General features: G+C 43.5%; 1 protein-coding gene across 1 annotated transcript in view; it reads left to right on the forward strand.

The window, feature by feature from the left end:
- The first annotated feature begins 10,780 nt into the window (after positions 1-10,780).
- The window catches only part of COL12A1 (collagen type XII alpha 1 chain), a 132,418-nt gene continuing 121,975 nt past the window's right edge, over positions 10,781-21,223 (forward strand). Inside the window, 2 exon segments of the mRNA XM_026654613.2 lie at positions 10,781-10,916; positions 13,889-13,996. Of these exon segments, the coding sequence (XP_026510398.1) occupies positions 13,924-13,996 (73 nt within the window). The 5' untranslated portion in view covers positions 10,781-10,916; positions 13,889-13,923.

The following is a 21,223-nucleotide window of genomic DNA, read 5'->3' on the forward strand; positions in this document are numbered from 1 at the left end:
AGTAGAATTGCAAAATTTAAAAAATCCTTCTACTTCAGACTCCACTTTCTCCCTGTAAACGCAGTTCATTTCCGGCTGCTGTGCTCACATCTAAAGGTGGACATAGGACGACAGTCACTTAAGGTAAGTTATTAGGTCCCTACCAAATTCATGGCTATGATAAACGTGTCACGGACCGTGAAATCTGGTCTTCTGTGTGCTTTTACCATATACTCTACAGATTTCATGGGGAGAGACCAGCATTTCTCAAATTGGGGGTCAGATCCAAAAGGGAGTTGCAGGGAGGTTGCAAGGTTATTTTAGGGGGGTTGCAGTATCCCCACCTTTACTTCTGTGCTGCCTTCAGAGCTGGGCAGCCAGAGGGTGGCGGCTGTTGGCTTGGCACCCAGCTCTAAAGACAGTGTCCCACCAGCAGCAGCGCAGAAGTAAGAATAGTAATACCATACCATGCCATCCTTACCTCTGCATTGCTGCCTTCAGAGCTGGGCTCCCAGCCAGCAGCTGCCACTCTCCAGCTGCCCAGCTCTGAAGGTAGCGCTGCCGCCAGCAGCAGTGCAGAAGTCAGGGTAGCAGTACCACAACCCCCCCTACAATAACCTTGTGACCCCCCAAAACCTCCTTTTTGGGTCAGGACCCCGACAATTACCACACTATGAAATTTCAGATTTAAATAGCTGCAATCATTCAATTTATGATTTTTAAAATCCTGTGATCGTAAAATTGACTAAAATGGACTGTGAATTTGGTAGGGCCCTAGTTATTATATACTGGCAGCCACTAGAATGTAACTCCCAAATGCTCTCCATAAATGTATCATAGAGGCTTTTCAGTGGTAGCCCATCAAAATACCAATATATTTTATGTAATTAGTCCTAGGATGTTTAGTGTCTGAGGCCCCTATGTAGGCTGTTTAGCCCTATGGACCTGTGTCATGACCTGCTGATAACTATGAGAGTTTGTGTGATGTGGCTGCCCCCTGCCATTCTCTGAACCTCCCTGGAGAGAAGCATATGAAAGTAGAGTCCACCTACGTGGTCTTTTTGTAGTTTGTCCCCTCCAAGCAGTGTAACCATGGCAGTTTCATTGTGTGTAAGGCCTTTTATACCCAAGGGAAGAGATGAGTGGGGACAGCATTTGACCTAATAGCGTTTAAAGTTCCCACTGAACCATTAATTGTACCATATATAGGACCAGCACCCAGTGACTATGAAGATATGGTTTGGTCATCCACTTATATAATATAGCTCTAACCATCCACTTTTATAACGTATCTCTAACCATCAACTCTAACACTGTGCCTCTATATCAGGGCTGCTTCTGACCTTAGAGATACCTTAAAGTATCTAACCATCCCTTCTGTAGATCTGCCGTCACAAAATGTGTACTGAAGTTCTTGGACATCAGAAATGTGAACTCATGAAAGTGAGGTTACAAATCTGTGTATCCATGTTCAGAAATTAAACCTGCATCATTTCAAGATTCTTTGTGTGTTAATATTTTGGAATTCCATGTAGGGGGTGACATATTTAAGAAATACAAAAGTTAACAAATGCAAGGAAAACCAGTTATGATTATTATCCTTTAATCATATGTCTGATAAAAGGGGATGTGTTGAGTATAGTGTATTACAATGTTCCATAAGTAACAACTAGTGGCCAGTATAATTCAAGAGAAGTATGTGTCTTTTTGGATGATAAATTCTCCCCGGCAGCTTGTTGATCTCTCAGTGAACTGTCAGTTAGAGGAAAACCAGGGATCACAGTCTTGGTGTTGTGGAATAGCATTATGTATGGAAAAATGTATATGAAAAATAGCTGTAGGCATAATTAAACAGAATGGGCCAGATTCATCTCTGGTCTAACTTCACTAGAGTACCAGGGATTAATGTATAGAGTTATATAAAAGGGTACATATAATTTGTCCTTTATATAAGACTCTTCTTTTCTTAGTATAAAATCTCAACATAAACAAAACCTAGCCATGACAATAACTGAATATAGGCAGCATAGCTGATTGTGTTAGATTTCATGAAAGGAATTTATGTGACCTTTTATGGACACAACTTTGCACACTGTGTTTTACATTTGAGCCTTGGCAGATTGACAGGTAAATGTGAAGTGCTCTTGGCTGTTATTTGTCTAGTTTACGGCCTCTCCTGCACTTCCTACGCAGGCAAAACCCCCATTGGCTTCGCTGGGGCGTGCTGCCTGAGTAGCAAGTGCAGGAATGAGCCCTAAAATTATAAACGGATCTCCTTGAAATAATGTAAATGAACGTACAACTGAATTTGGAAAACTTTTTTAATTAATGTGGAAATTGGGGGCATTCACATTTGCCATCTCATGCCCCTCGTGTTTCAATGTTAATATTAGAAAAACCATTTATTTTTGCAATGGCTGTTTAAAAAGCACAGGCTCTTATAAAACTTCCCAATCAAACTAGAAATCTGGTTCCTTTCTATTAATATCTCTGGTTTTGACTGACTTGTTTAGTTTTCCATCTTTTTGTTTGTTTATCCACATGATCATTTTACATTTTCAGAATGTTACATGATGGGAAAGATCAGTTATAAAAACTAAATGGAGTTAACAGTTACTAAGGAAAATGCACCTGGCGAGAGCTATCCTAAACAATGATTTCATTGCCGTAGCACTCTCCTGGGACACTCTGCTTTCATATCCTGCCCAGTAAATACAGAGATTTAACATAGAACCAGTGCTGGAAGTTTGAGCTCGGTAATTTAAGAAGCCATTTCTCATAATGGGAGGTCAGACTAGTGCTGCCCTCTGAATTCCAGTACTGAAATGGAGGGATCTGAAATTGTCCAAATAAATAAATGCAGGTTGGAGGTTTTCTCATGTCACTGGCTGGAAATCTGCCAAGGAAGGCAGGGCCTAAAAGATGTATTCTATTTTTATTCTGCATTTTATGGAATGTGTAATATTAGTTTAATGCCTAATTTACCAAGGAATATAAAAACCACTGGAAAGGAAACTGATCACATATTGTAAGGAATAGCTGGGAAAAGAACAGGCCTATTAAATAGCTTTTCTAAAATGGGTCATTTCTCCTGGGTTAAGACGGTAATAAAATGTCTAACTGTATCCTTCTAATTTATTATGTACCTGCTGAAATGACTAAATTACAGAAATCCAAGCCTGCCGTCTTGCAGGATCAGGGTCAAACTCTGGTGTGCCATCTAACATGCATTAGGATGTATAATTTGTCTCATAACTTGAGAGACTGAAAAGACTGGACTGTTTGCATCAGAGATGAGATGAATAAGATGGGACTGAGAAAGATATTTAACATAATGAATGACAGAAAGAGGCTAGATTGGACACTCATCCTCCCTTTATTACAATACATGAACTAGGAGACACTCAATGAAATTGAAAGGGAGTAAATTTAAGACTGATAAAAGGCAATACTTGTCCGCACAGTGCACACTTAACCTGTGGAACTCTTTGTCACAAGATATCACTGAGGCCAAGAGCTTAATAGGATTCAAAAAATGATTAGACATTTACAATGGGTAACAAGCCTATCCAGAACCATAACAGTTAACAAGCAATGGATTAACAGTTTCTTTTTTTGGTCAAACTAGAATTTTTTAGCATCCACTAGAGGTATAGCCAAGTATGTCTTACCCAGTAGTATTAAAACACTGGTATTTTACACAAAATACCAATTTAAATATAGACTAAATAAACACAATTAGCAGAAGTAGCAAAGAAGTGAAACACGAGCAAGGAATTTGTAGCCAGACTGTTTAAAACTCTGGTTTTAGTTTAGATGAATTGACTTCTGTGTAGCTTAAGTAGCTGACAGATCAGAGGAAAGATCTTGCTGAAAGTTTCTACACTCTGCTACTTCAATTTAGCACTGCGAAAGATCCCACTGAAGTTCTCTAGTCTTCTAAAGAATCATCCAGCAAAATCTGGGGACCTTACATATTTTAAAGTTTACAAAAGCAAAAAAACATTGTTTTTTGGGAGTGTGACAGGGCATGACTCACCACAGTGGCGCCTCCTGCTGTTCATCTTGGGGATTAGCTCTGCAGGTCGGTACACCCTCTCCCGATGGTGCCTCGCTCGCCGTCCCGGCTGCTCTCAGACCCACATCACTCCAAGGAACGTGGCATCCTCTTCATGACACAGCCCTCTGGCCATGTCACCTTCTGGGGGATCTGCATCAACTATCTGGGCACTTCCACAGTGGTGAGTGGGGGGGACCTGGGCCCACCAACTGTTCCAGGCCCTGGCCCAGGGACCTTCTGAATCACAGTGTTCTTTGCCTTGACTATCACTGCATTTCTCTGGGCCACTTCCCCATGGCCACAGCCTGTCCGGAGCTCCTTCTCTGTTCCCCAGGTCTCTGCCTGCACTTCTCTGTCCAAGGTACTATGGGGTTGCAGCCTACTCAGGGCACAGTTTTCTCTCCTCAAGCTCCCAGCAGTGACTGACTGACTCTGGCCCTGCAGCTCCTTTTATGTGAACTCACTTGGCCATTACTGACTGCTCCTTGCAGCCTCTCTCCTATTGGCTGCTTCCCACACAGCTTCCCTAGGGCTCTATTAACCCCTTGTATGCCAGTGTGGGGTGGACGCCCCATCACGGGGGAAATTCCTCATGGGGTATCATAAAAAGGCAAAATGGAGATCAACCCCAATTTCACCCCCTTTTTGCAGATCACTTTTAATTAATCCCTTTGTCCTGACCACCCGTGACTCCTAAGGCCACTGTAACAGCTTCTGCATTTTATATTGCCATCCTTCTATAGTTTATTCATCTTGTATATTATCTGAGTCTTATTTTGTGAGTTCTTTGGGCATGAGTTGTTTTTGAGTTATCTGTTGGTATAATGCCTAGTGCAATGGGGCCCTGATTACTGATTGGGATCCTTAGGTGCTGCTTGAATAGAAATAATAATAATTAATAAAAATGAATGTAAATACATGTCAGACAATTATATAATTGGGTTCTGTTCCTCCTCTCTCAGGGCGTGAGCCTGTCACATGCTGAATGACTCCTGTGAAGTGCTGTGCAACCTCAACTCATTGAACTCAACTGGAAAGTGCTGTGAGGATATATGTACTGTTTCTTTAAATCTATTGGAGGAAACAAGGCAGGGTGTAGCTGAATCAGCTCATAGGCAGAAACTTCACAGTAAATCAGCATGCAACAGAGTAGCTTTAGAGATAATGCTTTTTTCCTAATTCTAAAACCATTCCTTGTTTGGCGTTTGAATAAATTGACCCTTTCTGTGATTCTTTGTGTCCATATAAAGCACATAACATTTACAAGCACAACTGCCAGGAAACCACGAAGGCCAAATCCACTGTGATAGCCACACGGAAAAGATATCCAGGTTTTTATGGTGCTGAATTGCAGAATATTCTGTTTTGCATTATCCTGGCAATACAATCTGAGGGAACATGGAAAAAGTTGCCAAGAGCACCGTTTATAAAATTCCTATAAATTCAAGAGCAGCTCACATTTTCTAATCAATCTGTAGTTTCCTGTATACATATTATCACATAAAAAGACATGAACATATTATTAAAATTGTATCAATATTTATTTAAAAATGGAGTTTTTATATCTAAATAAATGTCACCAGAGTTTCCATTTATTCACTTTAAATAGCAAAGATCAGTTTGGAGCTAGAGTGCATGATCTTAATGTGTTTAATACTTGTCCAAGAAACAAGCAGACAGGAGAGAGTCAGTAAATGTTTATGCATTTCAGAAATACCTTCTGCATCACATATTAGGTACTCAGCCTGTGAAAATACATAGCAACAGAGGAGATTAAAAATAATCATATCATTTTACCTTCAAATGATTGCAGAATATGAAAGCACAAATTCGAAATGCAATTCTTCAATATATTGGGCTTCTAATAGCTAAAGATCTTGAGGCAAAATGAAATAAATTTAAACAAAATGTTAAACACAAAGGGTGAAATCCTGGCCTCATTGAAGTAGATGGAATTTTTGCTGTTGACATCAATGGAGACAGATTTCACCCAAGAAATTCACAGAAACTGCTTAATCGGTAGGGGTAGGAAGTGAATCTCTGGTCTTGCATCTAGATCCATGTGGGCAGACTCCTACACATGTGTGGAGTCCCACCCATGTGAATCCAATTGCAGAATGGGTGACCAAATTCTTTGATGTGACATTTAAAAAAATATGCCAAGTAATTTAATTTGTGTTTTTAGATACAATTACTGATATTTCATTTTATCCAGATTATTTTAATTATTCGTGTATTGATTATCACAGACTTTTTGGCATCCTAATATCCAAAAGCACATTTCTGAACAATGTGGTTTCATTGTGAAAGACAGGGAAACATCTGAGATGCACTCATTTATTTTTGTTTGGAAAAATATTGCAATGTAGTTAATGATGCCCCTCTTTCTGGAACAATCTTCCTGGGGGCATACTGAACTTAGGGAGATGTCTTTGTTATGTCAACCCAGTAAAAGAATTCAAAATCCAAAACACACCACCATCAAATATTATTTCTTTAAAAAACTTGATTTTTGATAACAGATGGATTTTTAAAAAATGAACATCCTTCATACTGAAATGCTGAAAGGAAACTAAAATTGAAAATCTGGATTGGGGGTTAGCAGGTCAAGAGTATTTGATAATCCATCGGTGAGGGGGAGGTATATGTTCTGGAAAGTGCATTTTAGCAATACCAGACAGTTGAATTTGTGGTATGTTCCTAAGAGTGGTTGACTCACTTCCAAAGTGTCTGGAAATATCAGGGCACATCTTCTAAGATTTCTTTCTTTCTGAAAACTGTTTATTAAGGCTAAATTGCAATAAAGTGTTAATGTACTGCATTGTACATTAATTGTTCAGGATCAGGTTAATATTCAAAGACCTTGGCTAAAGATTCTGGCTTGCCAGCTGGAGAGATTTCCTCTTCTGAGTATGCTAGAAAGGGGGACCAAATTTCTAAATGCCTATCCTCTTTTTGATGTTTTTTCTTTCTTTTTAAACATTCTGGCTCTATTGAAGTCAATGGGACTACTGCAGGAGTAAGGACAGCAGCCCATCAAACTGAAGATATTTTTGGAAAAGGTCATTCCGATTAAACCTGCCCTTTAAAGTCTTAATTGTAATTTTATTTGCACTCAGCTGCATTTTCAGGTTTTCAGGGAAAATTAAATGGAACAGAAGTGAGTTTAAACAAATGCAATGGTTCAAATTGTGCAGAGATGTACTTCAATTAAAGGAGGCTACATAGAATGTATATCAGAGCAGCATTTGACCCCATTATTATTTAGTCCCATTTACTCACATGACATTCACCTGCCATCACTCTGACTGCTTTGTGTGAAATTAATCTCTATACAGAAGGCCAGCACAAGTCCTATGCACCACTTACATACCACAGAAATCCTCATAGTAGGGCTTAAATGGTACATAAATGGTACACAGGTCTTGTGCTGGGTTCTGTGTTTTGCTTGTATGTCCTGTCCCTTTCACCACCTTTCATCTTTTTTCTCTTTCTGTCTTTTTAGATTCTAAGTTCTTTGGAACAGGGATCATGCCTTTGTGTATGGCTGCAGGATGGGCCGGTACTGGAGCCTGACGCTGAATGTGGTGGGTCTCTGCGCACTACTGCAATATAAATATATAAACTGAAAGACAGTAGCTTCTGTTTTCTTGTTCCTCTTTCATTGTGGTGAATCATGTAGATTATTATCTGAGTTTTAAAAGAATGAAATAAATTCATGGAGGATAGTTCCATCAAATGGCTATTAGCCAAGATGGTCAGACAGGCAATCCCATGCTCTGGGTGTCCCTAAACGTCGGACTGCCAGATGCTAGCAAGGGACAATAGGGGAGGGATCACTTGATAATTGCCCTGTTCTGTTCATTCCCTTTGAAGCACCTGGAATTGGCCACCCTTGGAAGACAGGCTACTGGGCTAGAAGGTTCATTGGTCTGACCTAGTATGGCCATTCTTATTGTTGTCTTTCTTGATCATTGTGTTTAATTTTTTAAATAATTCACAACATTTATTGCCACTTTTAAGTAGAAACGTTTCCTTCCTCTTCACATTAGCTGATGGACGGCACCTGTCTCCTAACAAGTCTCGGTTTGAATCCACCGCTAGATTGCGCTGTTGGACAATAAATGATAGGACTAATTTCCCTCTCCTATTCTAATTCCTTTGTGGGAGCTGCCGCAGAGAACGCTTATAGAGGGAGAGGAAAACCTTCAAACACAGAGCGAGCGAGAGAAATCCAGTCCCTAGTCCTAGTATTTTCCATGGCTGCAGCAGCGCTGGAACCGTGGCTCTCCTGTTCATAGCTCGGGGAGAAAAGTCAGAGTGCTGGGGATGGAGCATCCAGGCGTAATGTCTCTGCAACACCGCTGCAGTGGCTACACCAAAGGAGTGGGGTGGGGGGCAGTTTATGTGGCTGCGTGTCTGTGGCTGGATTGAATGTCACTTCAGGCTGCATTTTGAGAGGCAAACGCACAGCTTGTGTGTGCTTGGCTTTTGTGCGTGTCTTCCTAATTTACAAATACTTGCTGGGGATGGGGAAAGATTGGCGCACGGCCGTGACCATGAAGTCCCCACTTCAATCTGAAGGGGGGGAGCCTCCTGCAAGTGTAACCTTCTGTAATAAATGTTTACGATTTCCTGCACACATGGTGGTAAATGGCATCTAAAGGCTAAACACTGAAAGGCTTTGAAGTCATGCCTAGCACCAAATGTAGCCTGCAAAAACAAATCCCCTCGCACTGATGGGAGTGCACGGGCGCAGAAAACCCTTGTTGTTCCGTGCGACTAACACCCAGACAGCGGCTCTGCCCCGGCGCGTTAGAGGGCAGGGCTGTAAAAAATCACCTTCTTTTACGTGTCCTGCAGTTCTACCTTTCAAAGCGGGCGGTGTCAGTGCCCGGAGGGGTTTCCTGGTGTGTGGCAGGCTGCCTTGGATGGGTGAGCGCAGGTATGAATCAGGCTGCTTCTGGGGGGGAGGAAGGCGAGAGCTGTGGATCAGTGTCTGCAAATGCACACGGGTATGTGCAGGAGCGTGCCCGGGTGTCTGATTTCGGCAGGAGCGTGTCTATGGCTTGGGAGTGTTGAGTCTGGGAATGTCTGCGTGTGGCTGGGTGTCTCCAGGCGGTGGGAGAGCCGGAGTCACTCTGTATTGCTACATTTTCTCTGCATAGCTTTTGCCTTGTGAGCCCAGTGTACAGACGAGGGAGGTGTGTGCTTGGGCTCTGTGTGTGTATGTGTTTCGGGGCGTTTGTGTGGCCTGTGTGTGTATTTCTGTGTAAGGTACCTGTCTCTGATATAGACAGTATATACAGGTTCCTGAAGCTGAAATTGTATGTTAGTCTTACCCTGCCACTGGCTGAGCAAAGTAAATACATCCGGATATTTTAATTACAATCACCCAGCTCCCTGATCCGACCTTTGTTTAGGTCTCTACACACAGGAAACACTTTCGCAAGGTACCCGATTACGGAACCGTTTATTTCAGGGAGATGCAATGATAAACATATTATTGCTATTGCAAAGCGTACAGTCGCTGGGCGCTACTGTTATCATCAGAGGGCAGACACAGGTAGCTACGGGCTGGCCGAGTTCCGAATCTCTGTGCCAGGGTGTCTGCGCCCACCCCCCAGCTATTCCCCTACAACTTTCCTCTCGCCTGGGGCTAGTGGCAGACATTTAGGCTGGATAATAAGTGAAGGGGTTGAAAGCGGAGGCGGCAGGGCAGGGTAAGCGGTGACTGGGGGAAATAGAGAGGTTGGATTGGGAAGATGTATCCTTTCATTTAGGTTCAGTTCGTTCTCTTTTATTCTTTCCTCCCCGCAACAATAGACCCTCCATGTCCCCTTTCCATCTGGTTAGATTCTGACAGCTCGAGCCTCTGTTGTGTGTTGTGCTTACAACAATACATCTCTGCAGCAGGAGTGACTAATCCAGCACACATGCTGGTAGCCAGGGCGCTTCTTCAAAGTGTTTCACCTCCTCTTTCTTGGCACGCTGCACGTTTGACTTTCCTTTGATCAGGTTGATAATCTAGCGCCCTCTCGCTGCGCGCCCAGCTCTCCTTTGCCAAGCCCTAGCGGGCATGTGCTTTTATTGTGTTTAAAGGGCAGATTGCGACAACCATCGCTAGCGCCACGCTTTCTACTCAACTGAGGGGTTGTTGTTTTTTCCGTCTCTGCAAATGGTTTCAATCACTGGCAGTATCGTAAAACCACCAATTCAGGAAAAGGACCCACTTGAAATAGACAGTTAGTTACTGGAGACCTTCTAACCTATTTCAATCTGCGCCCTGGGCCGGGCAGCGACCCACCCTCCGGCCGCCCAGAATCGGTGTCCTGCCACTTAACGCAGGTCGATTAAGGTTTTTGTCTTTTTCTTTCCCCTCTTCCCATTGTTCCCCACTTTGAAAAATCGTCTTCGCCTCCGCCAGGGAAACCTGATCCGGCTGCAGCTTGGCTCCCAAGCGGAGGAGACAGAGCTCCGTCTGTCCTTGGCACGCCGGCCCCTGCCCCCTTCCCCCGCCAGGGCACTGCTGCTGCGGCGCTCGCCCTCCTCATGCCTTAGGAATGTTGCGAAGTATGCGCAAGTTTCCAGCAGTAGATCCCCTTTCTTGCTGGAGGAGAGAGGCAAGCATATATCATCCGGTGGCAGCTGTCCACCTTCCCTGCCGTTTCGTAACCGCTTACGAGAGTAAATTGCGAGTTGGGAACAGCCCTCTCTTAAGGAGCAGATTGGGGAGAGGCTCTTCCCACTCGGAGAAGGCAAGTCTTCCCAGGCGCACCCCTCACGTTGGGAGCTACAGCAATCCAGACGTCTTGGTCATTGCCGCTGCTTCTGCTCCTCCTCCTCTGCTCCTGCTACTTGCTGTTCCCTCCACAAGGTGCCCCGGAGCTCATCCCTCTCCTCTTCCCTTCCTCCTCTCTCCAGGTCCTACCGCTGGGGCTGCAGGCGCTGCCGCAGGAGCTGCCCCACCACCAACCCCGCTACCAGGCGGCTGCCACTAAAGGTCTGTGTGCGCGCAGAGGAGTGGGAATCCCCTTCCTTCCTCTCTTCGGAGTCCTGTTGCCTTTCTGTGCCGTTCACACACGCGCGCTTCTGATTGATGCACTGACAGCTAATGGTACAGGACCGAAGGGGGACTAGAACGGGGTGTCGTGTGTGTGTGTGCGTGTGTGTGTGTGTGTGAGAGAGAGAGTGTCTGTGTTTTACAACCTAGGAGTCAGGCTTAGAAATGAAATTGAAGTAACGAGGAGTGGGCGAGGAGGCGATCGATGAACTGGGGAGCCTTCTCGCCTGTGGTTACGAGAGCTGAGAAATGCCTCTGTAAGGGGAAACACCTATCATTGTTAGCGAATTGTAGCCGATTCTGCTGGAGAGCTGCTGTTTCCTTTAGCCCTCGGGAAGCGTGGCAAAATGTTCGTGGTTTTCCCCACTGAATACGTGATGCTCGCTGTTTTGGCGAGCTGTACAGAAAAGTGAAGATTTTGTAGCAAATCGTATTAAATGGTGCTTTTGGAGATGTCACTCTGCGACTGACTGTATATACATTAGATAGCTAGACGCCCATTTAAAAACAGGCTGGATAGCATCACTTGGTGGTTGCATCTAATATGCAATTAGTTTATAATTTCAATGTGGGTTGCTCAAGTAAAATCATATCTGTTTAACGTACTAAAAAGTCTATTCTGAATAGTTTTGATGGCCTTATTAAAGATAAGTTAGCGCTGTCTTAATTTGGCGGGATCTCTCTCTCTCTCCCCTGGTGTGTGCAGCCCCTTGTAAGTAGCTTCTCCTTGTTTCCAATCTTGAACTGTCTGACAGCTAATTGTATGGGGAAGTGACAAAAGTTGCTGATTGCATAGGCTTGGAATGACTTTTTGCTGGTCTTCGGGGTGGAGTTGGTATAACGTCGAGATCAAACTGACCCTGGTGCAAGGTCTGTGGTAGCTTTTGAAGTTATTGTCTGAGATCAAAGCTAAGAATTCGGTCCTGGTCCAAAGATAATCTGTTTTTATTTCAGTACAGTAAGCGAAAGCAGCATTCCTCCCCCACCTAAAGGCGGGTCAAGACATTTACGTTTGAAAGCAGAAAGTTGAATGAAGTGTTGCTAGGCAATCAAATAAATGTTTTGGCAAAAAATTAAAAGTTTTATTTTTGGAAAAATCTACCAGGAATGCCAATCTGGCAGCAGCAGCAAAGCACATGTCTGGCTGAAACGGTTCATTTTTGCTCCTGCTCAAAAGATGGCACTCTAAGCCCAGACAAAACTTCGCGGACAAAAGTCCTTTTAACGTTTTGTTTAAAAGGCTTTTAAGACCGTTCCCAACTGCTCTTTAGCGGATGTGCTGCAAGAATTGTCCGTCCCCACGCAGAACAGTGGAATGCGTTTGAAGTTATCAATATACAGTACTTTAATCATCCTTATGTCAGTGCCGGGGACTCAAATTTTAGGCATAAGCCTATCTCCAAATATGGGCGATAGTCTCTGAAACAGGCTTTCGTTCTCGACTTTCTCCCAGGTCCAAGTAATTTTTTGCGGTGTCAGGCAATTAAAAGAAGCAATTTAATATACGGCAGCATGGTATGCTTTTAAGTTCAGTGCCAGTAGCTGGGCAGGGTAGTGTTGGATCTTGTCAGCGTTTTATACCAATGAAATATGTCTTGTCTTTGGTTCGCTAGATAGCACAGAACTACTTTTCCTCTGAGCTCTTTCTGTGGGCTATTAGCCTAATGATGTATGCATTTCCCCTCTTTCTTTCGTTTTGCTCCTCCTGGCATCTTCTTGATTAAATATATTGCTTAATTGCTTGTGGATTTCTCTCTCAGGCGACCTTACTGTGGTCTCTGTAGCATTTATTCATAAATACACACAACTCCCCATTTATATAAAGCTCAGAAATTTCCGTCTGGTATGTATTTCCCCCCTCCCCCCTTATGGGAGAATAAGGGCCTAACATTTCAGACAAACGCCTATTCGCTCCTATGGGGGTTTTGCCTTAGTAGTGACTGTTGGTTCTGACCCTAAACGTGTAGCCCTGAGCAAACACGGCTTATAAGTGTACAGCTGCTTGTAATTAGGAATGACTAAAATCTTTCTAATTCCTATATATGCTTCTAGACAATCCGCAGCGATGGCATGGTTCATTCTCTTGTCTTCTTTTATCAAGCGCTGTAAAGCGATTTCCCCTCAGATTGTGTAAACGAATTATCAGATGTTAAAACATCAGGGTTTAGGCCGTCGGGTCGGGTTTCAGTTGTGTGTTACATACACTTCTGTATAATCTATTGCAGACCTTAAAGAAAGGAAGACTTGCATATTCGTAGGCAGAACAAAAAAAAAGTTTTTATTACAATTTCCAAACTACCTCGAGACCATTAAAATACTGTTAACTAAGTGCTTCAGCAGTTATGAAAAAGGAGCCGAGTAAAATCCCCAGCTGAAAGAGACATTTAGTGGATTCAAGGCAAAAATGACCTCTGAATTAGCTATCCTCACACTCAGTCTAAGTTTTGCATATGTAGGAGCAGAAATCTTTTCGCCATTTCCGTGATCAAATTAACTCGAATTTAATACCACGATTGAAGTTTTGTCTGATTAACATGATCAGAAGGGCCCAGTAACAAAAGGCACATTATTGTGAGGCTAGACTCTCCAGCTAGTAAGGCAGATCTGTCAAGTTTGGATGGCTTCCAAGTCTAGAGGCTGTAACCTGGTCCCGTGGGTGGGGGCTGGGGATAAGGGGGTTAGGGAACATAGTGGTCTCTGCAGCTCTTCTTTTCATGTTTTCTGAATACACCCACCACATCCTCTAACCCGTGCTTATTATTTCTCTTTCTTTTTAATCATCACAGATCCATTCATGTTGTTGTGATCCCAAAGGGCAGACATGAAGATCAGGCTGTCTTCAGCAATTGCTGCTCTATGCGCAGCTCTCCTCCTGTCTTCGACAGAGGCTGAAGGTAAATCATTCCCTCCCAGGGCTCCTTGCAGTGATGGTGCAGAATTAAAACAAACAATCCCTTCCCCCAACTTTCTTGCTTTCCGTTCTCAGTGCACTTACTTCACTTACTCTTCTCTCTCTCCTTCAGAGAAACGCCTCTTCTTCCTTGTCCCTCTGGTCCAGCTCCTTCTGTGTTTTGTTAATTTCACTTAGCAGATTGTCTCTCTCTCGCTCGCTCTCTCTCTGGTGTGCTGTCCACACTGACTGCCCTGCAGCCTTGGGAAAGCCAGGGCTAGGCTGGGAGTGCGGCGCTGTGCTCTCCCTGCCCCCCAGGCTGAGTGTGCACAGGGCTCGGGGAGAAGGCTCCTGTGCAAACACGAAAGCTCAGATTAAAGCTGAGGTGCCCCGGAGCGCTGGCACACGCCCTCCTGCCTGGTACTCACTCTGCTTTGTGTGTGAAGTCAGAACTGTCTCAGAAGCCAATAAACAACTCCAACAGCGCGTGGCTCTCCGCGTCTCCGTGTTGCGATCGGATGTGGCTCTTCCCCACCAGGGAGTCACGGGGGAGCGGGGAAGGGCATTCGCTGCCCGCTGCTTCTGGCAGCTCCCAGAGGAGGCTCAGTCTCCTTCGCTCCGAGCAGGGACACCTCCGTGCGCCGCTCCCCCCGCCGGGCTCGGCTCCCAACCAGCAGCTGAGCTCCCGCGAACGCCTGGGAGACTCGGCAGCTCCTTCCTCCCCTAGCCCGGAGCTGGTTGGCAGCGGCCTCTGGCCCGGGTTCGTGCAAGGCTGCGGGCCCCCCGGAAGGCATTGCACAGGCGCTGGGGCGTGCTAGCAGGGGCAGGCCCCTAGGGATACAGCCCACGCCGCGCCGCGCCCTGGGAATCCCTCAGCCTGCCGCGCGGGCTGCCCTACCCAGCCCCTGTATGGGCACGGAGCCCTGTGCATGGAGCTCCTGCTCCCTTCGCAGGACCCAAGAGGGGCCGCCAGGGCTAGCTGCCGGGCCCTACTCTCCCTGCAGGGGGTCCAGGGCCTTCAGCGAAGCTCCTGCTCGGCTCTCGCGGGGATCTGGCGCCGTCTTTCCCACCAGGGGGCTTGGGACCTGGGCCAGATCTCGCAGGAGAAGCCCGTCCCAAGCGGCCCAAGGCTGCTCCTGCCTCCAGCTGAAGGAATGAAGAAAAGGAGGGGAGCCCGCCCCCCTCAGCCTGGGCAGCGCTACCCAATCAGTGCCGCTTAAAACCACTCTGCTGCGCAGGGGGCATTTGCCTCTCGATGGGCAAGTAGGAGGCGGACGGTGTTTATCTCCCTGGTGAGCTGGGTGTGGTTTGTTAACTGTTCCAGGGAAAGCTACCGCTAGCTGACTCCCCTGATCCGCCATGCCTAGGTGGACCTCTGAGGCCAGAAATCCTGTCTGGGTAATAGGCTGAACCAAAACTATCCTCCAAACTTTTTGAAACGTTCAGATCCCAAATATGGAGCTCAGGGTTGTTCCCTGGTTCTGTAACTGGCTGAACCACAACCCAAATCTCAACACACGTTACAGAGTTTGTATCCAGATCTGAACTCCATGGACCCAGCCTATGGCTAATAATAATAATAATAATAAATAATTAATAACGAAAAAACAATCTCAATGAAACCCTAATGTAATTTGCCTTCCAGAAGCAGCAGTGCTATTGGTAGGGCCCTACCAAATTCATGTCCATTTTTGGTCAATTTCACGATCATAGGATTTTAAAAATCGTAAATTTCATGGTTTCAGCTATTTAAATCTGAAAATTCATGGTGTTTTAAGGGTAGGGGGCCTGACCTAACTCTGAAGGCAGTAGCGCAGAAGTAAGAGAGGCATGGTATGGTATTGCCACCCTTACTTCTGTGCTGCTGCTGGTGGGGTGCTGCCTTCAGAACTGGGCACCTGGCCAGCAGCCGCTGCTCTCTGGCGTCCCAGCTCTGAAGGCAGTGCAGGAGTAAGCGTGGCAATATTGCAATCCCACTACAATAACATTGCAACACCCCCCCACTCCCATGACCCTCTTTTGGGTTAGGACCCCCAATTTGAGAAACACTGGTCTCCCCTGTGAAATCTGTGTAGTACAGTGGTTCTCATACTATTGTACTGGTGATCCCTTTCACATAGCAAGCCTGTGAGCATGACCCCCCTTATAAATTAAAAACACTTGTTTATATATTTAACACCATTATAAATGCTGGAGGCAAAGCGGGGTTTCGGGTGGAGGCTGACAGCTCGCGACCCCCCATGTAATAACATTCGGACCCCCTGAGGGGTCCTGACCCCCAGTTTGAGAACCCCTGGTGTAGTATAAAGTAAAAGTACACAAAAGACCAGTTTTCACTGGGGAGATCAGATTTCACGGTCCGTTTTTCACGGCTGTGAATTTGGTAGGGCCCTAGCCTGTGATCAGACAGGCACAAAGCAGATCGGCTTGCTGAAAAGTATGACAATATTATCAACATCTGGTTCCTCTGAAAACGAATGTGATCGTTGCCTCTGGCTTCCAGCCACACTGTTGTTGGCTGAGGAACCAACGGACGTCATTTAAAATCATTTCAGAGTTTGCATTTGGAGTGCAGGAGCACTGTGCGAGAGAAAGCAGAAAGAGTATAGAGCTGGTATGGGGGGGGCGAATATATGTATTTAAAACTTAACAAAAGGGCAAGATCCTACCACCTTTACTCATGTTGAATAGTGCCCTATTGCTTAGATAGCTTTGGTGATTTCAGTGATGTCACTTCTGGAGTAAGATACTATCTATTATGAGCCAGTGTGTCTGAGTTGGACCTTGACCAACAAAGGGTATGTCTATACTTACCCGCTGGTTCGGTGGCAAGCAACCGATCTTCTGGGATCGATTTATCGTGTCTTGTCTAGACGCGATAAATCGATCCCGGAAGTGCTCGCCGTTGACGCCGGTAATCCTGCTCCGCGAGAGGAGTAGGCGGAGTCGATGGGGGAGCCTGCCTGCCGCGTGTGGACCCGTGGTAAGTACCTTTAAGTTCGAACTAAGATACTTCGACTTCAGTTACGTTATTCACGTAGCTGAAGTTGCGTATCTTAGTTCGAACTGGGGGCGTAGTGTGGACCAGCCCTATGTATTGGGATAACTATCGTGATTGACTGAGTATTGCTGCTGAAAGTTACTAAATTATATTTTTGTGGAGTACAGAAGTGTTTAGTTATCGTGAAACTAGATGCATGTTCAATCCTTTCATCAAAGTTGATATAGTTCTCATTTCAAGCCCTATGAAACAATATTAAGCAAAAAAGGACTTGGGCCTGATCCTGTATAGTGCTGAGTGCTGACTGAATGGCTCAACAAAGTTCATGAGGCACTCAGCATTTTGCAAACCCAACCTTTACTCTGTATTCAGAGATTTTTATTAAATAAAATTTATCTAAATATCAGGGGCCCACCTGATTTTTTTTTGGCGTATGCTTGTTCCATTAGCAGTGCCAATTCCTGAAATATTTATGCTCATGTCCTTGCTCATACCAGACAGGTTCTGTTTTCTTTTCTTGGCTGTAGTAACTAGCTGGAAACATTCCTAATAGGAAGCAAGTTTGCTTCTGTGAGTTCTCTCTAGGGAAGGGCAAACTTTGTCATAGCTTGGGAGTTCTTGAAATGCTAAAACATACATTAAAATAAACAGGACAAATTTTTGTCACTGTGAGAAAAATTATATAAGGACTTCTGCAAAGTCAGAAGAATAAAAAAATGTTGAGAATTGTGGGAATAGGAAGTGGACTGGGAGCCGGAGGTGCTGTAAATAGGAATGCAAAAACTTAAGATCACATCAGGATATACTCTAGTGAGAAAAGGGGGTTGGATGGGTTTTTTTTGGAGCATTTATAGTTGGCCTTATTCAGTATTTTTCATCTGTACAGTCTCAGTTGCCCTCCTACATTATTTTAATTTTCTGCCTCAATTTTGCATCATCTGTTGAAGGACATATTGGATCTTCTTTGTCTTGGTTTTACTGTCATTTCATCATTTAATCTGTCTGCTGAACTATAGCTATCATATGCACATTTCTTCATTTGGTTTGACTCCTCCAACATTCACATCATATTGTCTCTCAGTCCTATTCTGGGTGGGACAGTTCCCAGTTTTTGGCTTCTACCCTGAGCAGGTGCCATAAAAGTTTTTGCTTCAGTTCCTGTCCATATCCATTAGGCTAGTGCAGTTGTGCATTTGATACTTCTTTAGCTGTCAGAAGGTTCCTTTCTCTTCCTGTTCGTTACTGCTCCTCCTATGGCTTCCATAGGTAGCAAAGTTTCCTCCCGTGCTGAAGTTTCAAGCTCTGTATCTCTTAGGAGTATGTGGCACCTGCTGTAGCAGAGGAAGAATGGCAAGTTGGCACTGAAGGGAAGGGCCGGCTCCAGCTTTTTTGCTGCCCCAAGCGGTGAAGTGAAAAAAAAAGAAAAGATAAAGCCGCGATCGGCGGCACTTCGGCGGCAGCTCTCCGCGCCGCTTCATTCTTCGACGGCAATTCGGCGGCAGGTCCTTCGCTCCAAGAGGGACTGAGGGACCCGCTGCCAATTTGCAGCCGAATACCAGGACGTGCCGCCCCAAGCACCCGCTTCCTTTGCTGGTGCCTGGAGCCGGCCCTGCTGAAGGGGGAAAGGTTGAGAGTCTCTGTACTCTGCCTCCCTGTCTCTGTTTTTGAGCCTTCCTTCCTCTCCAGTGAATAGCTCCAATGTTTGTTTGCTGCTGCTCATAGTATCCCAAGCCCCTGCACAGTGAAATGGACCTATTCTTATCCATTTCATGAATACCTTTCGGGGTTCTGAATAACAGCAATATCCTGCTACAGTTTGGAATGTGGTGAGCATTAGCAAAGGCACTGGAATGGGCTGCAGACTTAGGAAGACAGCACTGCTGTGGTTTATATTCAGTTCACTTTGGAAATTTATCTTAATACCAGATGGGTTAGAAACATAATATTTTTAAAAATAAACTTCTTAGAAGTTGATGGCATCTCAGTGTGAAAGCTATTCATTCATCCTTAGCAAGTGAGCAATTGGATTTTTCAAGCTCTGCATTTTATGGTTCTCTGTTCTACCTATAATAAAATTCTATTTATCATCCATTTAGCTATCTTTTTTCTGACCTATTGTATTTTCTACTCTCTTCTTTGATTTCTGGTTTATTATGCTAGACCTCATTCACTACCTAATGTTTTTTTCCTACTTCTCTAATTCAGCATTTGTGATATTCTATAGTACTTTTCATCAATGTCTTATGACAACATCCTACTTTTTTTACCTCCTCACATTATTTTTCTTCATCTGGGACCATGAAGAATAGGAGGAAGTCAGTGTCTTTTAGAGAAAAATATAAATGTTTTACTTTTTTAGCCATGGATGGGCAAAATACTTTAAGGTATGAAAAGCCTTGTAGTTACAGTTTCAGTATACTGGCTTGTTTAATGTCATAGCTTATGTATTATGTTATATTTCTCATACAGGGGAGATGTTCAAAAGTGAGTTAGTCACCCAACTGTCATTGACTTTCAAGATCACCTTTGTGCCTTTAAAATCCCTCCCACAGTATCTTAATGAATAATGCCTTATATTATTGGCAATATTAAACATTTGAAGATTGTGACATTTCAGCGTTTCAGAAGGTGGTAGATTAGATTTAAATTCCAGAAAAGCCTGTTTTTTCCTGGGAAGGTGGGAGAGCATAATTGTGCTAAGCTATACACTACCTCTGGGTAGTTGTGGGGCCTGAGAGAAAAAGGAATGTCTGTAGGAAAACATATCTCCAGGAAATACAATATGGAGAGTGAAAAATAATATGCAGCCATTGCTGTTAAGGGACTAAGGAAGTTTTATATGTAATGGAGTATACATTTAATAAAGGGAGAGGAATGAATGGTGATAAGCAAGGGCATATGAAGCCTTTCAGATCTATGTCACCTATTCAAATTTGGATCAGGTTGGTAGTGACTTACCTTTTGATGGCTTGTTACCATTTGATGGCTGTTGCTTGTCTTCTGACAAGTGAATTGGTGATCTCACACAAATTCCTAGTAATATGTGACCATCTCACCACTGAGTACTACAGGTGATAGTACAATTTAAATATTTAAAGTGACTGTAACTCCTTATTTTTCTCATTGATTGTAGCAAAGTTTATATCTATATCTAGATATCTGTACCTATATCTATATATCTATATCTATATCTACATAATTCAAATTCTGCCAAGTCTACACACACACACACACACATATATATATACATATAGACTTGGCAGAATTTGATTTAAAAAAAAATAATTTCAATGGATAATATTTATGTTTATTTTTAATAATTTTTCTGATTTTTATCATTTACATTTTGAAAGTTTTGGGAGGTCGGGCAATAGAAGGGGTCAGACAATAATTATTTAATGACAGTAGATGCTGAGATTGATAAAGTTAAAGCTTTATAACCATTAAAACACAAATTGTCAGCATCACATGTAAAAATATACAAAGTAAATATCCTTAAATCCAACTCTAATAAGTCCTCAAACAGTATTTTTCTTACTTTGCCTATCTGTATATTTAGATGATCGATGAAAATATTTTTCATCATTTTGTGTGTACGGTGAAATTGACATTTATCAACATTTATTGATAAAAGTCTAATCCTTTGAAGCCTATGTATATATGTACATACATATATATATATACACAAACACACAGAGAACTGTGTGTATATTCAAAAATATATTTTTATTATATATATTTTAAAAAATGTGAAATATTAACAAAATATACTTCACATTAGTTACATTTTTTACTCAAAATGTAAGAAATATGTATAATTTATAAAAATATAACACAGATGGCAACCTTGTGGTATTGTGAGCAACACTGCATATCTGATGAGGTGAGAAGTTATGCTTTACTAAACAATAGCTTTATTTTATTAAAATAAGAGGCTTATTTTTTCCTTCAGTGAGATCAGTAACTTTGACCTTAATGGGAACGGAGCTGGGTTTAGTGTCTGGTTAGCTGCATAAAAACAAATCCATGCCATATATAAAAGAAAAGAATAACTGACGAATAAACATGAATATTGGGTCCTGTCCATCCTTCACAGAACTCACTTCAGTAGGAGCAAGATTAGACGTATTGTTTGACTGCTGCTGCAATGCTAGCCAGCGAGAGAAATCATACCATACTATTTTATGTGCCCCCCAAAAATGGTAGTGGTTACTTTAATTTCTGTGATGA

The sequence above is a fragment of the Terrapene carolina genome, unplaced genomic scaffold (genome assembly GCF_002925995.2).
Source record: "Terrapene carolina triunguis isolate 2854851 unplaced genomic scaffold, T_m_triunguis-2.0 Scaffold42, whole genome shotgun sequence".
NCBI classification, from domain to species: domain Eukaryota; kingdom Metazoa; phylum Chordata; order Testudines; family Emydidae; genus Terrapene; species Terrapene triunguis.